Below are 15,387 nucleotides of genomic sequence, written 5' to 3'. Positions count from 1 at the left end.
CAATAAATAGCTACTGAATAAAGAAAATAGGCCAAAACCATTTAAAAGCAGAGAGAAAACTCCATGTATGTTCTTTATTCAAAGTTTAATTCAAACAATTTGGAATGTAAAAAGTATTTTCTTACATAAGAAGCAGATTAGACTCCCCTAAAAGATTAGCATTCTTTAGTCAAGCAAAAAAAAAAAAAAAATTGGCAGTTTATGGGCAGTTAATCAGAGGTTTGAAATTCAGCTCCTCTCCAGTTGCGGATATGTGTATGTAATTTTGTCACTTTAGACATTAAGGAAGAAAGAAAAAAATGGATCACATTCGTTTGTACTCTATGGAAATTAAGGGTACGCTCTCCTAATCTTTTCTCCAACACCTCCAAAAATAATCCTTCCCCACAAAGAAGTCTAAGAAAAATCTCTTCAATCTAAACAGATTTAAGCTCAGGCAACTCTGAAATAGACAAAAACCAAAATGGTGTGAGCCTGTAGTTTACCTTCTGTTATCATGGCACCTCAAATTAATGGCTTGAGTAACACTTGTCCTATGTGTTGAGGTAGTCACTGAAAAATTCTGGGCACAATATTCTGTTTTCACAAGTGGACATATATTCTCCAGGTTTAGTTACACAATTTTAGAGCTGACAGTTTACAGATTAAACTTCATTCCCGACCTAAACCTTATAGATGAGAAAGCTCTGAGAAGTCAAATAACTTTCCTATGGTTATAAAACTACTTACACAGGGGCAGTATCAGGATTGTAACTGAAATCTCTTGTCTTCCAGTCCAGTGTTTCTTCCATTACAATACAGTGATTTCTCAAACAGGACTGACCACACTCCACAGAGCCTGCTCAATCACAAGCCACTCAATCACAAACCATGGCAGAAGCTACTGCCTCTTGCCCTATGCTGACCAAGTTTCTTGTTTTCCATACACAGAATTTGGCCAGAGCTTGGGAAATATGGCTTCTCTACATACTAATGCCTGATAAAATGTCACCTGTGGCAGCTGGCATTACTGTTCAGCAAGTAGAGCCAACACTTTCAGAACCCACAGACAACTGCCCGAATAGTATAGGTGGGTACCCAAGCACCTTAGGTGGGACAACTGCACAGGTGTTGCCTCTGAATAGATGCTGAGTAAGCAGGCATTTACTCTCACACAGAACTGTGTTCAGTACCTAGGCACTTCAAAAATCCCCTGGGGACGGAGAAGAATGCATAGGGTGGCAGCACATACCTTATAATCACCACTCGGTACATGGCAGTTCTTCAGATTTCATGCATGACCGACTTCACATTTAGATGAGGTCAATGGAGGAAAAACCACCCTGTAATAGTAGACCAGTAATAGGTACAGTAACAGTTGGTGAACCTAAGACAAAGGACAAGGAGAAGGTTGCCTTATCACATCTTACGTTCCACTTTCCACAGCAGTCAAGGTAAGGTGGGCTCTATTTCTTCAGCAGGTCAAATGCCTGAATAGGGTCACAGATGTCAAAGACAATAATCAACTCCCCATCAAGCAAAAGTTATTTGGGACATGGTCACTTACTATCACAGGATGACTACAATTCTGCTTGACAGGTGGCTTCCTAGATGTTTATTATTCCACTGTGAAGAAACAGGATTTGGGAGTGTTGCTCATATTTAAAGGAGGATAGTTGAAGAAACTTGAGAATTCTTAAAAAAAAAAAAATCTTCTCTAGATAGCTGCTAATGGTTGGCAATGTTACCAATCTCCAGGAGTACTGGATTCTATAAAAGCTGAATCCACTTTCAAAATCCATTTTTAAAATCCTAATTATAAAACTCATGATAAAACGAAAAAACTCATATGTAATTTGTAACTGCTGCTTATTATAATTTTTATAAGTAATACTGGCCATATCAGAAAGTCCTTAACATTTGCATTTGGAAAATAATAAAATAGTAATCTACATGATTCTCACACTTCATTATAGTTAACAATTCACTATCTTCAACAAGACAAAACAAAGTAACTTAGAAAGTGCCTATGGCAGATCTAACAATGCTGTATTCTATAAGCTAAGGTCCACTATGTTTTGGTAAAATTATATAATGTAAACAAACTGTTTATGCAACTTTGAAAAAAGATTAAATCACATATTATGTATGGAATTCCACATATTTTGGTAATATATGTGATATATTTTGTTAATAAAATTAGAAATTGATAAGTCAACCAATGAAAAGGTGACCAGTGGGGAGGTTATAGCTCAAAGTGGTGGAACAAGTGCTTAGTATGCACAAGGTCCTGGGTTCAATCCTCACTACCTCCTTTAAAAAAAGTAAATAAATACATAAACCTAATTATCTACCCCCCCAAAAAATTAAAAAAAAAAAAAAAGGTGATCAAAAAATAAATCCATCATTATGTCAGTGTTTGACTAAATGTAAAGCAGAAAACTGGGATTCCTTCACTGCATATCACCTAAGGATTCAGCATTTATTCAACCAAAATAAAACACTTGGAGAATGATGGGCCATTTACAAATGTATCAAATTTTTTTAGTAAAATCTATAAAAAAACTGATAACTAAAATTTTTAAATTATGCCTGATATTAGAATATGTTCTTAAATTTCTCATAAAATTTTTTGCTTTTACTTTGCAAGACAATTCCGGAGGATGACAAAAAAATGTAGCAATTAAGTTTGGAAAATCTATAAAAAAGACTTTTACTTTTAGAATGCATTTTTTTTCCTAAAATGTGTATTCAAGAAGCATGTTTATAAATTTCACTGAAGAAAGTATTATATTTTTGATAATGTGACAGATCCAATCCATCAAGTGGCTCTCTTATAAAGGTAATGTTATATCACACTGCAGTCAACTACAAAACCAAAGATAGCAAAATTCAAATTTAGATAAACACTCCTTCTAAAGGAAGCCTATTTAAAGCCTATAACATTTAGAAGGTTCTCACTGCCCCAAATACATTTACAAAAATAGTTTCATTGGTTTCATGAAATGCGAACAAGCCTACTATTCTCTAACACTTAGAGTAACTGATTGAACAGTCGATGTAAAATTGGATTATGAAATAAACTGGAAGGCAAGGAGTCAATATTCTTCATAAAAATAAATTAAATTACAGTACATCATGGTCTTGGTTGTCCAATTCTATTGTTAGTTCCGTATCTGCTTGGTATATTTGTAAAACCAGTCCTGAATCCTTGGGTTGCTCCAATTCCTGGAACTCCATGTCCTTGATTAAGCATGCTGCTATAAGGTGTGTGTCCATGATTAAGACCCAAACCATAAGGTCTTGTTTGTGTATTTAGAAGAATAACTGGGCTCACGTTTTTCCCAGGGGTGTTAAATGAAAATTCTGGAGGTGGACTACTATGTTTAGCTGGAGTCGATGTGACAGGGTTTGACTCATCAGTCCCCTTTAATGGAGGCATTGGGATTATGTGATGATGATCTGAAAAGTTTAGGACGTTGGCTGCAACAGGCCCAGACAGTAAGGCAGGCCTGATCCAATCATCCTTGAAAATCTGAACAGTCAGAGTAGACACTAGTGTGTACAGCCTGTTGGTCACATGAGCAAGGACCATTTGTTCATTTGCATCTCGTCGAATTCTCACATGAACTGATCCAGCCTAAAAGGGGCAAAATCATAAGAAAGAGACTGCTTAGAATTATACTACTGAAAATTCCATTAGAAATAAACATTTTATTTATGATTTGGTTGTAACAGTACTTGGCATTTTCTTTAAAACAAGAGAAAGCTTAATGTCTTGATAATCCTGAAAGACTACTTAGTAGTGATTATCAATGTAATGAATTAATAAAATTTCAATTTATGACTCTTTAAATGAGACTTTTTAAAATTTAAAAAAAGAGAAATCCACGTAGGAGGATGGCAGGCATGTTATAACACAAGGTAGAATACAAATGCCATATAGGGAAATTCACTGGAAGGGCAGAAAAGGTAGGTAATTAATTCCAATTGAGGAAGACTTCAAAAGAAGGTGGCATTTGATCTAGGGTTGGTGGTTAAATGAAATTTCAAAAGACAGAGACAGGCATTCCAAGCTGAGGGAATAGCAATTAAAATCTGTGGCATGTTTGGGAAAAAATAAGCAATATTACTATATAAAAAGAAGTACAAATATTTCAGGGGGCATAAAAATAATGATAGAAAAGAAAAGGAGGAGGAAAGGAATAAACAGAAAAGGAAAGAAAGAATGGAAAAAAGAAAGAAAAATAGGTTGGGTTAATAAGGTTAAAAGAAAAGGCTAGCAGAGGGCTCTAAAAATCATGAACAAGGAGTTTTAGCTGCAGTAATTTAAGAGAAGTAAAATTAATTGGAGTTCAGAAAAATGGTAGGTATGGATAATTTCTAATTAGGTAGGAAATGACTAACAGTCTAGGTTAGAAATGAAGAGGGCTAAAAGACAGGACAGATATAGTGGGATCAGAGAGGGACAGAAGGATTCATGATATTCCATGGATTTGAAACAGAAGAACTTGACAGTCAATTAGATACAATGAAAGAGGGAGATGAACACATCAAAGACAATCTCAAGGTTCCTAGCCTAGATTACTAGGAGGACAGAGCGCACCAGGCATTACAATGTTGGTTAGAAGTATGTTTATTAGCTTGAAAAAATACTCATCATACATTTTGTTTTTAAAGTAGATAATAAAATAAGAGATAAAACAATCCCATTTTGATTAAAACATACACACAGAAAAATACCAAGGATGATACCACATGATCACCTCAAACAGATACAGAACAAGCATCTGACAAAACTCAACATCCATTCATGATAAAACCTCTCAACAAAGTTGCGATAGATGGAATATACCTCAACATAATAAAGGTCATTTATGTCAAACACACAGCTAACAATACTCAATGATGAAAAGCTAAAAGCTTTTCTTCTAAAATCAGGAAGAAGATAACGATGCCCACTGTTGCCATTTCTATTTAACATAGTATTGGAAGCCCTAGACATAGCAGTCAGATAAGAATAAGAAAAAAGAGGCATCCAAATTGAAAGGGAAGAAGTAAAATTATCACCATTCACAGATTACATAATACTATATATATAAAACCCTAAAGACTCCACAAAAAAACTATTAGAACTAATAAATGAATTCAGTAGAGCCACAGGATGCAAAACTAATATAAAGAAATCTGCTGCATTTCTAAATACTAATAATGGACTATCCCCCAAAACACAAGAAAATCCCATTTACAATCAAAAAGAATAAAAATACCTAGGAATAAACTTAACCAAGGAGGTGAAAGACTTATACTCTAAAACTGTAAGACACCAATGAAAGAAAGATGATACCAATATATGCAAAGATTGTTTGTGTTCATGGACTAGATGAATTAATATTGTTAAAATGTCCATACTACTCAAAGCAATCTACAGATTCAATGCAATCCTTTAAAAATACCCATGGCATTTTTCATAGAACTAGAACAAATAATCCTAAAATCTGTATGGAATCACAAAAGACCCCAAACAGCCAAAACAATCTTGAGAAGGAAGAACATAGGTACCACCCTCCCTGACTTTAAACTATACTACATACACACACACACACACCCCTTATATACATATATATACACACTATATATAATACAGTAATCCAAATACTATAGTTCTGGCACAAAAAGACACACAGATCAATTGAAAGAATAGAAAGCCCAGAAATAAATCCACACACATACGGTCAATTCAACTACAACAAAGGAAGCAAGAAAATACAATGGGGAAAAGATGGTCCCTTCAACAAGTGGTGTTGGGAAAACTGGACAGCTACATGCAAAAGAAAGAAAAACAACATTTTCTCATATCATATACACAAATAAATTTAGGTCTTTAATCCATTTTGAGTTTAACACCTGAAACTATAAAACTCCTAGAAGAAAACACAGGCTGTAAGCTCTTTGACACTGGTCTCAGCAATATTTTTTTGATCTGTCTCCTCAGGCAAGGGCAACAAAAGCAAAAATAAACAAATGGGCCCTAAAACACTTTTGCAACGAACACAGAAACCATCAACAAAAAAAGGCAACCTACTAAATGGGAGAAGATATTTGCAAACAACATGTCTAATAAGGACATAAAGAACTCATATAACTCAAGAGAAAAAAAAAAAAAACAATTAAAAAATGGGCAGAGGATCTGAATAGCCATTTCTCCAAAGAAAACATACAAGAGGCCAACTGGCACATGAAAAGATGCTAAATATCAGTAATAAACAGGGAAATGCAAATCAAAATCACAAGGAGATATCATTTCATACCTGTCAAAATGACTATTGTCAAAAAGACAAAAATTAACAAGTGTTGGCAAGGACGTGGAGAAAAGGGAACCATAGCATATTATTGTTGAGAATGTAAATTGGTATACCCAGTAGGGAAAACTGTACGGAGGTTCCTCAAGAAATAAAAAACAGAATTACCATACGACCCAGCAATTACACACTTAGGTATTTATCTGAAGAAAATGAAAACACTAATTCAAAAAGATACACACACCCCAATGTTAACAGCAGCATTATTTACAATAGTAAGATATCTAAGCAACTTAAGTGTCCAACAACAGATGAATGGATAAAAAAGATGTGGTATATATATAGAATGGAATATTACTCAGCCATAATAAAGAATGAAACCTTGCCATTTGTGACAACTTGGATGGACCTGGAGGGTATTATGCTTAGTGAAATAAGTCAGGTAGAGAAAGACAAATACTGTATGTTTTTACTTATATGTAGAATCTGAAAAAAAAAAAAACAAATGAACAAATATAACAAAACAGAAATAGACTCATAAATACAAAGAACTAGTGGTTACTAGAAGAGAGAGGGGTGGGGGAAGGGGAGAAACAGGTGAAGGGCAATGAGAGGTACAAACTGTCAGTTATAAAAAATGTTAAGTCACAGGAGTATAATGTACAGCACAGGGCATACAGTCAATATTTGTAACTTTGTATGATGTGTAATCTATAATATCAAATCACTATGTTGAGAGAAAAAAAATAATGACAGCACTTATCTCCAGATGGTAGAATTATTAAAGATTTCTGTTCACTTTTTTTTTGACAACTGTAAGTCCTAATTTTTCTAACAATGGGGTACTATTTGTATAATAAAAACTTAAAAATACATAGTAAATTAAAAAAACAAAAAAAGTAAAACAAAAATATATAGTAAATAAAATATCTAGCAGACACTCCATGTTGATTTCTATATAAACTCATATTAAAAAAAAAGAAAATTTGTAACAAAGCATAAACTGCACATAAATTGGCAAAATAGCTGGTTTAGTTACAACTGGTCTGAATCTATGACTTGAGCAGTAAGTAAGAAGAGGGTTTTGTCAATCATGAGATTAAAGAATCTTACTGCTTGAATCTGACTTACAGTTTATTACTTTTAGGTAAGACAAGCCATTTTACCCTTTTCTTTGCCACAACCACCTCACAGTTGTCACTATATAAAACTATAAAAGATGCTGTATCTCCTCTATCATTCTGACATGGAAATCGAAGTACAAGCGAAAACCATTTCCAAGTATGAGCTTGAACAGAGTCTCCTATGATAATGGTGTTTGCATTAATCTATGGCTTTTGTGACAATTAATCTTGGTAGCTCAAAAGCTTGTTTTATTAATTTCCTCTGCCTTAATTAGGCACTACATAGGTGAGGTCGTTGGATGGCCAAGTTCTGAACTGTAGAGATGAGTGTAGTTTTTGTGTTTATAAGCCACCTAGCTAAATAAACATTTGTCTACTAATTGTTACTATCAGTACAATTAAAAGAATAATTTAAAATGAACTACATTACTGCAGGACTGTCAATTGGTAAAATCATTTCTGGAAAGCAATTTGGCTATTTCTATCAAAAGCTAAAAAAAAATTTAAGTACCCTTTGACTAATAGAACCCATTTCTAAAAAATAATCTTAAGGAATAATCACAGGTATGTGCAAAGAGTATTCCACAAAAATGTTCATTCCAGCCCTGTTTATATGGGGAAAATGATAAATAAGTTATCCCTTAGGGGACTGATTAAATAAATTATAGTATATTCATATACTGTAAGACTGCAGTCATTATGAATTATGTTGGAATTCTTAAAAGACCTCAAATATCCCCATAAAAACAGAGAAACTAAGACAGCAAACCCTAACTGACAGACATCTACAAAAAACTAGATTAACATGATACCCTTGAGAAAACCCAAATACAAACTGTAAGACCTGCAAGGTATGAGCATCTGCGAAGAAGAATGTAACAGGCCATTTGAGTAACCTAAAAACTCCACAGCAGTTAACCAGTTCTTAATGGAAATCTAGGACAGTGAATCTGAGATAAGCAGCTAGTGTTCTGTACATTTCAATAGTGTTAAATACACTGGGTCTGCAATAAGATATGAAGAGCTGGAGTAGTCTGAGCCCTATGAGCTCTCAAAAGTAACCAAGCAAAGCTCCCTTCCAGTACAAAGCTCCACATTAAGGAGAAACAAATGGGAACAGAATCCAAATTGAGCAACACAGTAGAGACAAAGGATAAAGAAGGTTCAGATACAAATGAGAGAGGAAAAGAAACAGGAGAAAGAAAAAACTTTTCACTTCACAGACTCATCAGAAGAGGGAGTTCTAGAACCATGAATTTAGACACACTACCCTAAACCATTTTTTATTTTAAAGTACAGGAAAATGAATTTCACATAAAAAGGAACGAAAGGAAAGGATTAAATCCAATTCCACACAAAATTATCATAAGAAAAAGAGAATACAGAACAGATTACAAAAGATCACCAGAAAGATTTACCTACAAAACTGATGAGAACTATTACCTATTTTTACAAATCAAGCTGAAAGACATAAAATAAAAACAATACAAGTCAGAATTAGAAAACTTCAGAAATGAGATGGCCATTAGAAATACAACAAAAAAATTATTTCAGAAACAAAGATTAAACTAGAAGGAATACAAAAGCAAATAAGCATACAGGTATACTGTAAGAGAAAAAAAAGGTAAAAGAAGGAAATGTTAAAAATCAAAAAGACGAGCGCCGACCAGGGCGGAGCGCCGACCAGGCGGAGCGCGCAGCCGCACAGAGCAGCAGAGCTACCTGCGGCGGCGCAGGTAAAGCGAGAGCGGCCCCCCGCCTTTCGGGCAGGAACACAGCCCCTGACGGAGGTGCTGGGAGGGGGCACGACCCACCCTCCTACCCGGCCAGTCTGCAACATCTGACTGCGGCATCCGGAGGGGCAGCGACTCGCCCACCCACAGCAGAGGAGAGCTGCACCTGACCCAGTGTTAGGAGGAAGCGCGATCTGCTTGCCGACAGGTGCTGGGAGCAGCACAGAAGAGGGCGCCAACGGAGGGCCTCTGAAAACAGCAAGCTGAGCTCCCAAAACAGGACAAAGACAGAAAGACTTCACATTAAAAGCACACAGACTCCAGGAGAACACCGACAAACACCCCCCCCTTTTTTTTTTAAATCTGTTTTTACCTTTTCTATTTTCTATTACTCTCTTAATCTTTACTTCTTAATTCATTTCTATTTCTCTTGGGTTTTGATGTCCTGCTATTGATTAGACACAGGTTTCAAATACATCTATTCATCCCCCCCCCCTTTTTTTGTAAAGGTTTCAAAAGGACGTCTCAACCCGATTAATACTCTGCTTCAACTCACCCTTCTATTATTCATTATACACTGTTTTCAAACCCTCTTTCTCCCTTCTTTTAAAATTCTCTCTCTCTCTCTCTTATTTTTTTTTCTTTTTTTCCTAAGTTCTATTCCTAAATAGACATCAGATAGATAAAATCCTTAAGGACCAAAATAAACAACTGATACTCCATAAACCACAGTGCCAAAGAGGTATGAGCAAGATGAAGAAACAGAAAAACCTTTCCCAATTAAAAGAACAAGAGAAATCCCCTGAAAGAAAGATCAACGAAATAGACATTGATAGCCTACTAGATCAAGATTTCAAAAAAGGAGTGATCGAATTGCTGAAGGAATTAAAAGACATAGTGTTTAGAGATATAAAATATGTCAAAAATGAAATTGAAGCTATAAAGAAGAGCCAAGTAGAATCGGTAAACTCACTGACAGAGATGAGGAATGATCTAATAGCTGTGCAAAGCCAACTAGATAATGCAGAGGAACGAATTAGTGATCTAGAAGACAGGGCAATAGAAAACACCCATTCAGAAGAACTACAAGATAAGCAAATAAAAAATAATGAAAATAGCATAAGGGACCTATGGGATAATATAAAGCGTCCCAATCTTCGCATAATAGGGGTCCCAGAAGGAGAAGAAAGATCAAAGGGGATTGAAAAGGTTTTTGAAGAAATCATGACTGAAAACTTCCCAAACTTAAAGAAGGAATCAGATATCCAAGTACAGGAAGCTCAGAGGGTCCCAAACAGAAAGAACCCAAATAGACCCACACCAAGACATACCATAATCAAGATGGCCAGAGTCAAGGATAAAGAAATGATTCTAAAGGCAGCAAGAGAAAAGCAAAGAGTAAGTTACAAGGGAACCCCCATAAGGCTCTCAGCTGATTTCTCTACACAAACACTACAGGCCAGAAGGGAGTGGCAAGATATATTCAAAGCCCTGAATGAAAAAAAGATGCAGCCTAGGATCCTTTATCCAGCAAGGCTATCCTTGAGGATAGAAGGAGAAATAAAGAGTTTCACAGACAAAAAAAAAGCTGCAGGAGTTTAGCAACACTAAACCCATGCTAAAAGAAATATTGAAAGGGCTATTCTAAATAGAAAAGCAGCAGGATGCTACAGAAATGAGAAACACACAACTGGAAAGGTGATAACTCATGAATTACAAATAAAGTAAACATGAAATTATAAAAGAAGACATACAAATCACTGAGAGTGGGAGAGGGAGGCAGGGAAATATAGAATATTTTTTTCTTTTTTAAATTTTTTTAACAGTAGGATGGGTTTGAGATCATGTTACTATCAGTTTAATAAAAACAGTTATAGTAATGGGTTGATAGATTTACAAAAAAGGGTAACCACAAGCCAAAAATTTACAAAGGAGTCACAAAAAGTAAATAAAATCCATGATAATACAAAGGAAAATTACCAAACCACAAAAGGAAGAAGAAAGGAACAAAGAGGATATACCAATTCAACTGCAAAGATAAGTTCAAAATGGCAATAAACACACATCTATCATTAATTACTGTAAATGTTAATGGACTAAATGCTCCAGTCAAAAGACACAGAGTGGCAGACTGGATAATAAAGCAAGAACCTTCAATATGCTGCATACAAGAGACCCACTTTAGGGAGAAGGACACATACAGATTGAGAGTGAAAGGATGGAAAAGGATATTCCATGCAAATGGAAAAGCCAAAAAAGCAGGTGTTGCAGTACTGATTTCAGACAAAATAGACTTTAAAACAAAGGCCATAAAGAAAGATAAAGAAGGACATTTTATAATGATTAAAGGAGTGATACAAGATGAGGATATTACACTCGTTAATATATATGCACCCAATATAGGAGCACCTAAGTACATACAAGAATTACTAACAGAGATAAAGGGGGATATTGATGGGAATACAATCATAGTTGGAGATTTTAACACTGCATTAACATCACTAGACAGATCTTCCAGACAGAAAATAAACAAGGCAACAGAGAAATTAAATACTACAATAGAAAAACTAGATTTGGTGGATATTTTCAGAGCATTACACCCCCAAAAAATAGGATATACATTCTTTTCAAGTGCACATGGAACATTTTCCAGGATCGATCATGTACTTGGGCACAAAAGAAACCTCAACAATTTTAAGAAGATAGAAATTATCTCAAGCATCTTTACTGACCACAATGCCATGAAACTGGAAATCAACAACAGAGAAACAAAGGAGAAAAAAAGGAAAGCATGGAGATTAAACAATATGTTATTGAAAAAACAATGGATCAATGAGGAAATCAAAGCTGAAATTAAAAAATACCTTGAGACAGATGATAATGAAAGCACAACCACTCAAAACCTATGGGACACAGCAAAGGCAGTGCTAAGAGGGAAGTTTATAGCGATACAGGCCAACAATCTCAAATAAACAATTTAACCCACCACCTGAATGAATTAGAAAAAGAAGAACAAAAAGCCCCAAAAAGCAGCAGAAGGAAGGAAATAATAAAGATCAGGGAGGAATTAAATACAATAGAGATTAACAAGACCATAGAAAAAATCAACCAAACCAAAAGCTGGTTTTTTGAAAAAGTAAATAAAATCGACAAACCTCTGGCCAAACTCACAAAGAAGAAAAAAGAGAGAGCACAAATTAGCAAAATAAGAAAGGAAAATGGAGAAATTACAACAAACAAAATAGAAATACAGAATATCATACGAGAATATTATGAAAAACTATATGGAACCAAACTGGATAACCTAGAGGAGATGGACAAGTTTCTGGAAACATACTGTCCACCAAAACTGAATCAAGAAGAATCTGAACACTTGACCAATCCGATCACTAGAAAGGAAATAGAAATAGCAATTAAAAACCTCCCTACAAATAAAAGTCCAGGACCGGACGGCTTCACCGGGGAATTCTACCAAACATACAAAGAAGAACTCATACCAGTCCTTCTCAAACTCTTCCAGAAGATTGAAAAGGAGGGAATACTCCCAAACTCATTCTATGAAGCCACCATCACCCTGATACCAAAACCAGGCAAAGACACTACAAAAAAAGAGAATTATAGGCCAATATCACTGATGAACATAGACGCCAAAATCCTCACCAAAATTTCAGCAAATAGAATCCAACAACACATAAAAAAGATTATACATCATGACCAAGTGGGGTTCATCCCAGGGACACAAGGCTGGTTCAACATACGCAAATCAATCAGTGTAATACATCACATCAACAAGAGAAAGGACAAAAACCACATGATCATCTCAATCGATGCAGAAAAAGCATTTGATATAATTCAACACCCATTTATGATAAAAACTCTTGCCAAAGTGGGTAAAGAGGGAACATATCTCAACACAATAAAAGCTATATATGACAAACCTACAGCCAGCATAGTACTCAATGGTGAAAAACTCAAAAGCTTCCCACTAAAATCTGGGACAAGACAAGGATGCCCACTATCACCACTCCTATTCAACATAGTCTTGGAAGTCCTAGCCACAGCAGTCAGGCAAGAGAAAGAAATAAAAGGGATCCAAATTGGAAAAGAAGAGGTAAAAGTGTCATTATATGCTGATGACATGTTACTATATATAGAAAACCCTAAAAGGTCCACACAAAAGCTACTAGAGCTGATTGAAGAATTCAGCAAGGTAGCAGGTTACAAAATTAACATTCAAAAATCAGTTGCATTTCTTTACACTAACGATAAATCAACAGAAGAAGAAAGTAAAGAAACAATCCCCTTTAAAATAGCACCCAAAGTAATAAAATATCTGGGAATAAATCTAACCAAGGAGGTGAAATTATACACAGAGAACTATAAACCACTGATGAAGGAAATTAAAGAAGACTTTAAAAAATGGAAAGATATTCCATGCTCTTGGATTGGAAGAATCAATATTGTTAAAATGGTCACACTGCCCAAGGCAATCTACAGATTTAATGCAATCCCTATCCAATTACCCAGGACATATTTCACAGAACTAGAACAAATCATAATAAAATTCATATGGAACCATCAAAGACCTAGAATTGCCAAAGCATTACTGAAGAGAAAGAAAGAGGCTGGAGGAATAACTCTCCCAGACTTCAGACAATACTATAGAGCTACAGTCATCAAGACAGCATGGTATTGGTACCAAAACAGACATATAGACCAATGGAACAGAAAAGAGAGCCCAGAAATGAACCCACAAACTTTTGGTCAACTCATCTTTGACAAAGGAGGCAAGAATATACATTGGAATAAAGACAGTCTCTTCAGCAAATGGTGTTGGGAAAACTGGACAGCAGCATGTAAAACAATGAAGCTAGAACACTCCCTTACACCATATACAAAAATCAACTCAAAATGGATTAAAGACTTAAACATAAGACAAGATACAATAAACCTCCTAGAGGAAAACATAGGCAAAACATTATCTGACATACATCTCAAAAATTTTCTCCTAGAAGAAATAAAAGCAAGAATAAACAAATGGGACCTAATGAAACTTACAAGCTTCTGCACAGCAAAGGAAACCAGAAATAAAACAAGAAGAAAACCTACGGAATGGGAGAAAATTTTTGCAAGTGAAACCGACAAAGGCTTGATCTCCAGAATATATAAGCAGCTCATACGACTCAATATGAAAAAAATTAACAACCCAATCCAAAAATGGGCAGAAGACCTAAACAAGGAATTCTCCAAGGAAGACATACAAACGATCAAAAAGCACATGAAAAAATGCTCAATATCACTAATTATCAGAGAAATGCAAATCAAAACTACAATGAGGTATCACCTCACACCAGTCAGAATGGCCGTCATTCAAAAATCCACAAATGACAAATGCTGCAGAGGCTGTGGAGAAAGGGGAACCCTCCTACACTGCTGGTGGGAATGCAGTTTGGTGCAGCCACTATGGAAAACAGTGTGGAGATTCCTCAAAAGACTAGGAATAGACTTACCATATGACCCAGGAATCCCACTCCTGGGCTTGTATCCAGAAGGAAATCTACTTCAGGATGACACCTGCACCCCAATGTTCATAGCAGCACTATTTACAATAGCCAAAACATGGAAACAGCCTAAATGTCCATCAACAGGTGACTGGATAAAGAAGATGTGGTATATTTATACAATGGAATACTACTCAGCCATAAAAACCAACAACATAATGCCATTTGCAGCAACATGGATGCTCCTGGAGAATGTCATTCTAAGTGAAGTAAGCCAGAAAAAGAAAGAAAAATACCATATGAGATCGCTCATATGTGGAATCTAAAAAACAAAAACAAACAAACAAACAAAAACAAAGCATAAATAAAGGACAGAAATAGACTCACAGACAGAGAATACAGACTTGTGGTTACCAGGGGGGTGGAGGGTGGGAAGGAATAGACTGGGATTTCAAAATAGACTACACTGTATAGCACAGGGAAATATACAGAAAATGTTATGATAACTCACAGAGAAAAAAATGTGACAATGAGTGTGTATATGTCCATGAATAACTGAAAAATTGTGCTGAACACTGGAATTTGACACAACATTGTAAAATGATTATAAATCAATAAAAAATGTTAAAAAAATCAAAAAGAAATTGAGATAATAAGGAAATTAAAAGAAAATAACACATATGAAAGAAAGGCAAAGATCCAACATGCTTATAATAGGAGTTTCCTTCTAAAAAAGAAAAAAAAAAAA

The 15,387-nt window shown here is 35.3% G+C and overlaps 1 protein-coding gene across 3 annotated transcripts in view; it reads right to left on the bottom strand.

Annotated features, from left to right (window-relative positions):
- The window catches only part of SLC30A6 (solute carrier family 30 member 6), a 44,040-nt gene that overhangs the window by 1,595 nt on the left and 27,058 nt on the right, over positions 1-15,387 (bottom strand). The window contains exons 14-15 of one of the 3 annotated variants that reach the window (XR_012511855.1): positions 3,115-3,619; positions 1,232-1,366 (exon numbers count right to left, since the gene is read on the bottom strand). Coding sequence is in view for 1 of the 3 variants with exons in the window: in XM_010967617.3 (XP_010965919.1) it covers positions 3,116-3,619 (504 nt within the window). In the remaining 2 variants the exon portion in view is untranslated. Of the gene's footprint in view, positions 1-40; positions 3,620-15,387 lie in introns of those variants that run through there. The other 2 variants (XR_012511856.1, XM_010967617.3) reach the window with 2 other exon arrangements.

This window comes from Camelus bactrianus, chromosome 15, assembly GCF_048773025.1.
Source record: "Camelus bactrianus isolate YW-2024 breed Bactrian camel chromosome 15, ASM4877302v1, whole genome shotgun sequence".
Taxonomy (NCBI): Eukaryota; Metazoa; Chordata; class Mammalia; order Artiodactyla; family Camelidae; genus Camelus; species Camelus bactrianus.
The sequence above is the reverse complement of the archived record's forward strand: the minus strand, read 5'-3'. Positions and strand labels throughout refer to the sequence as shown.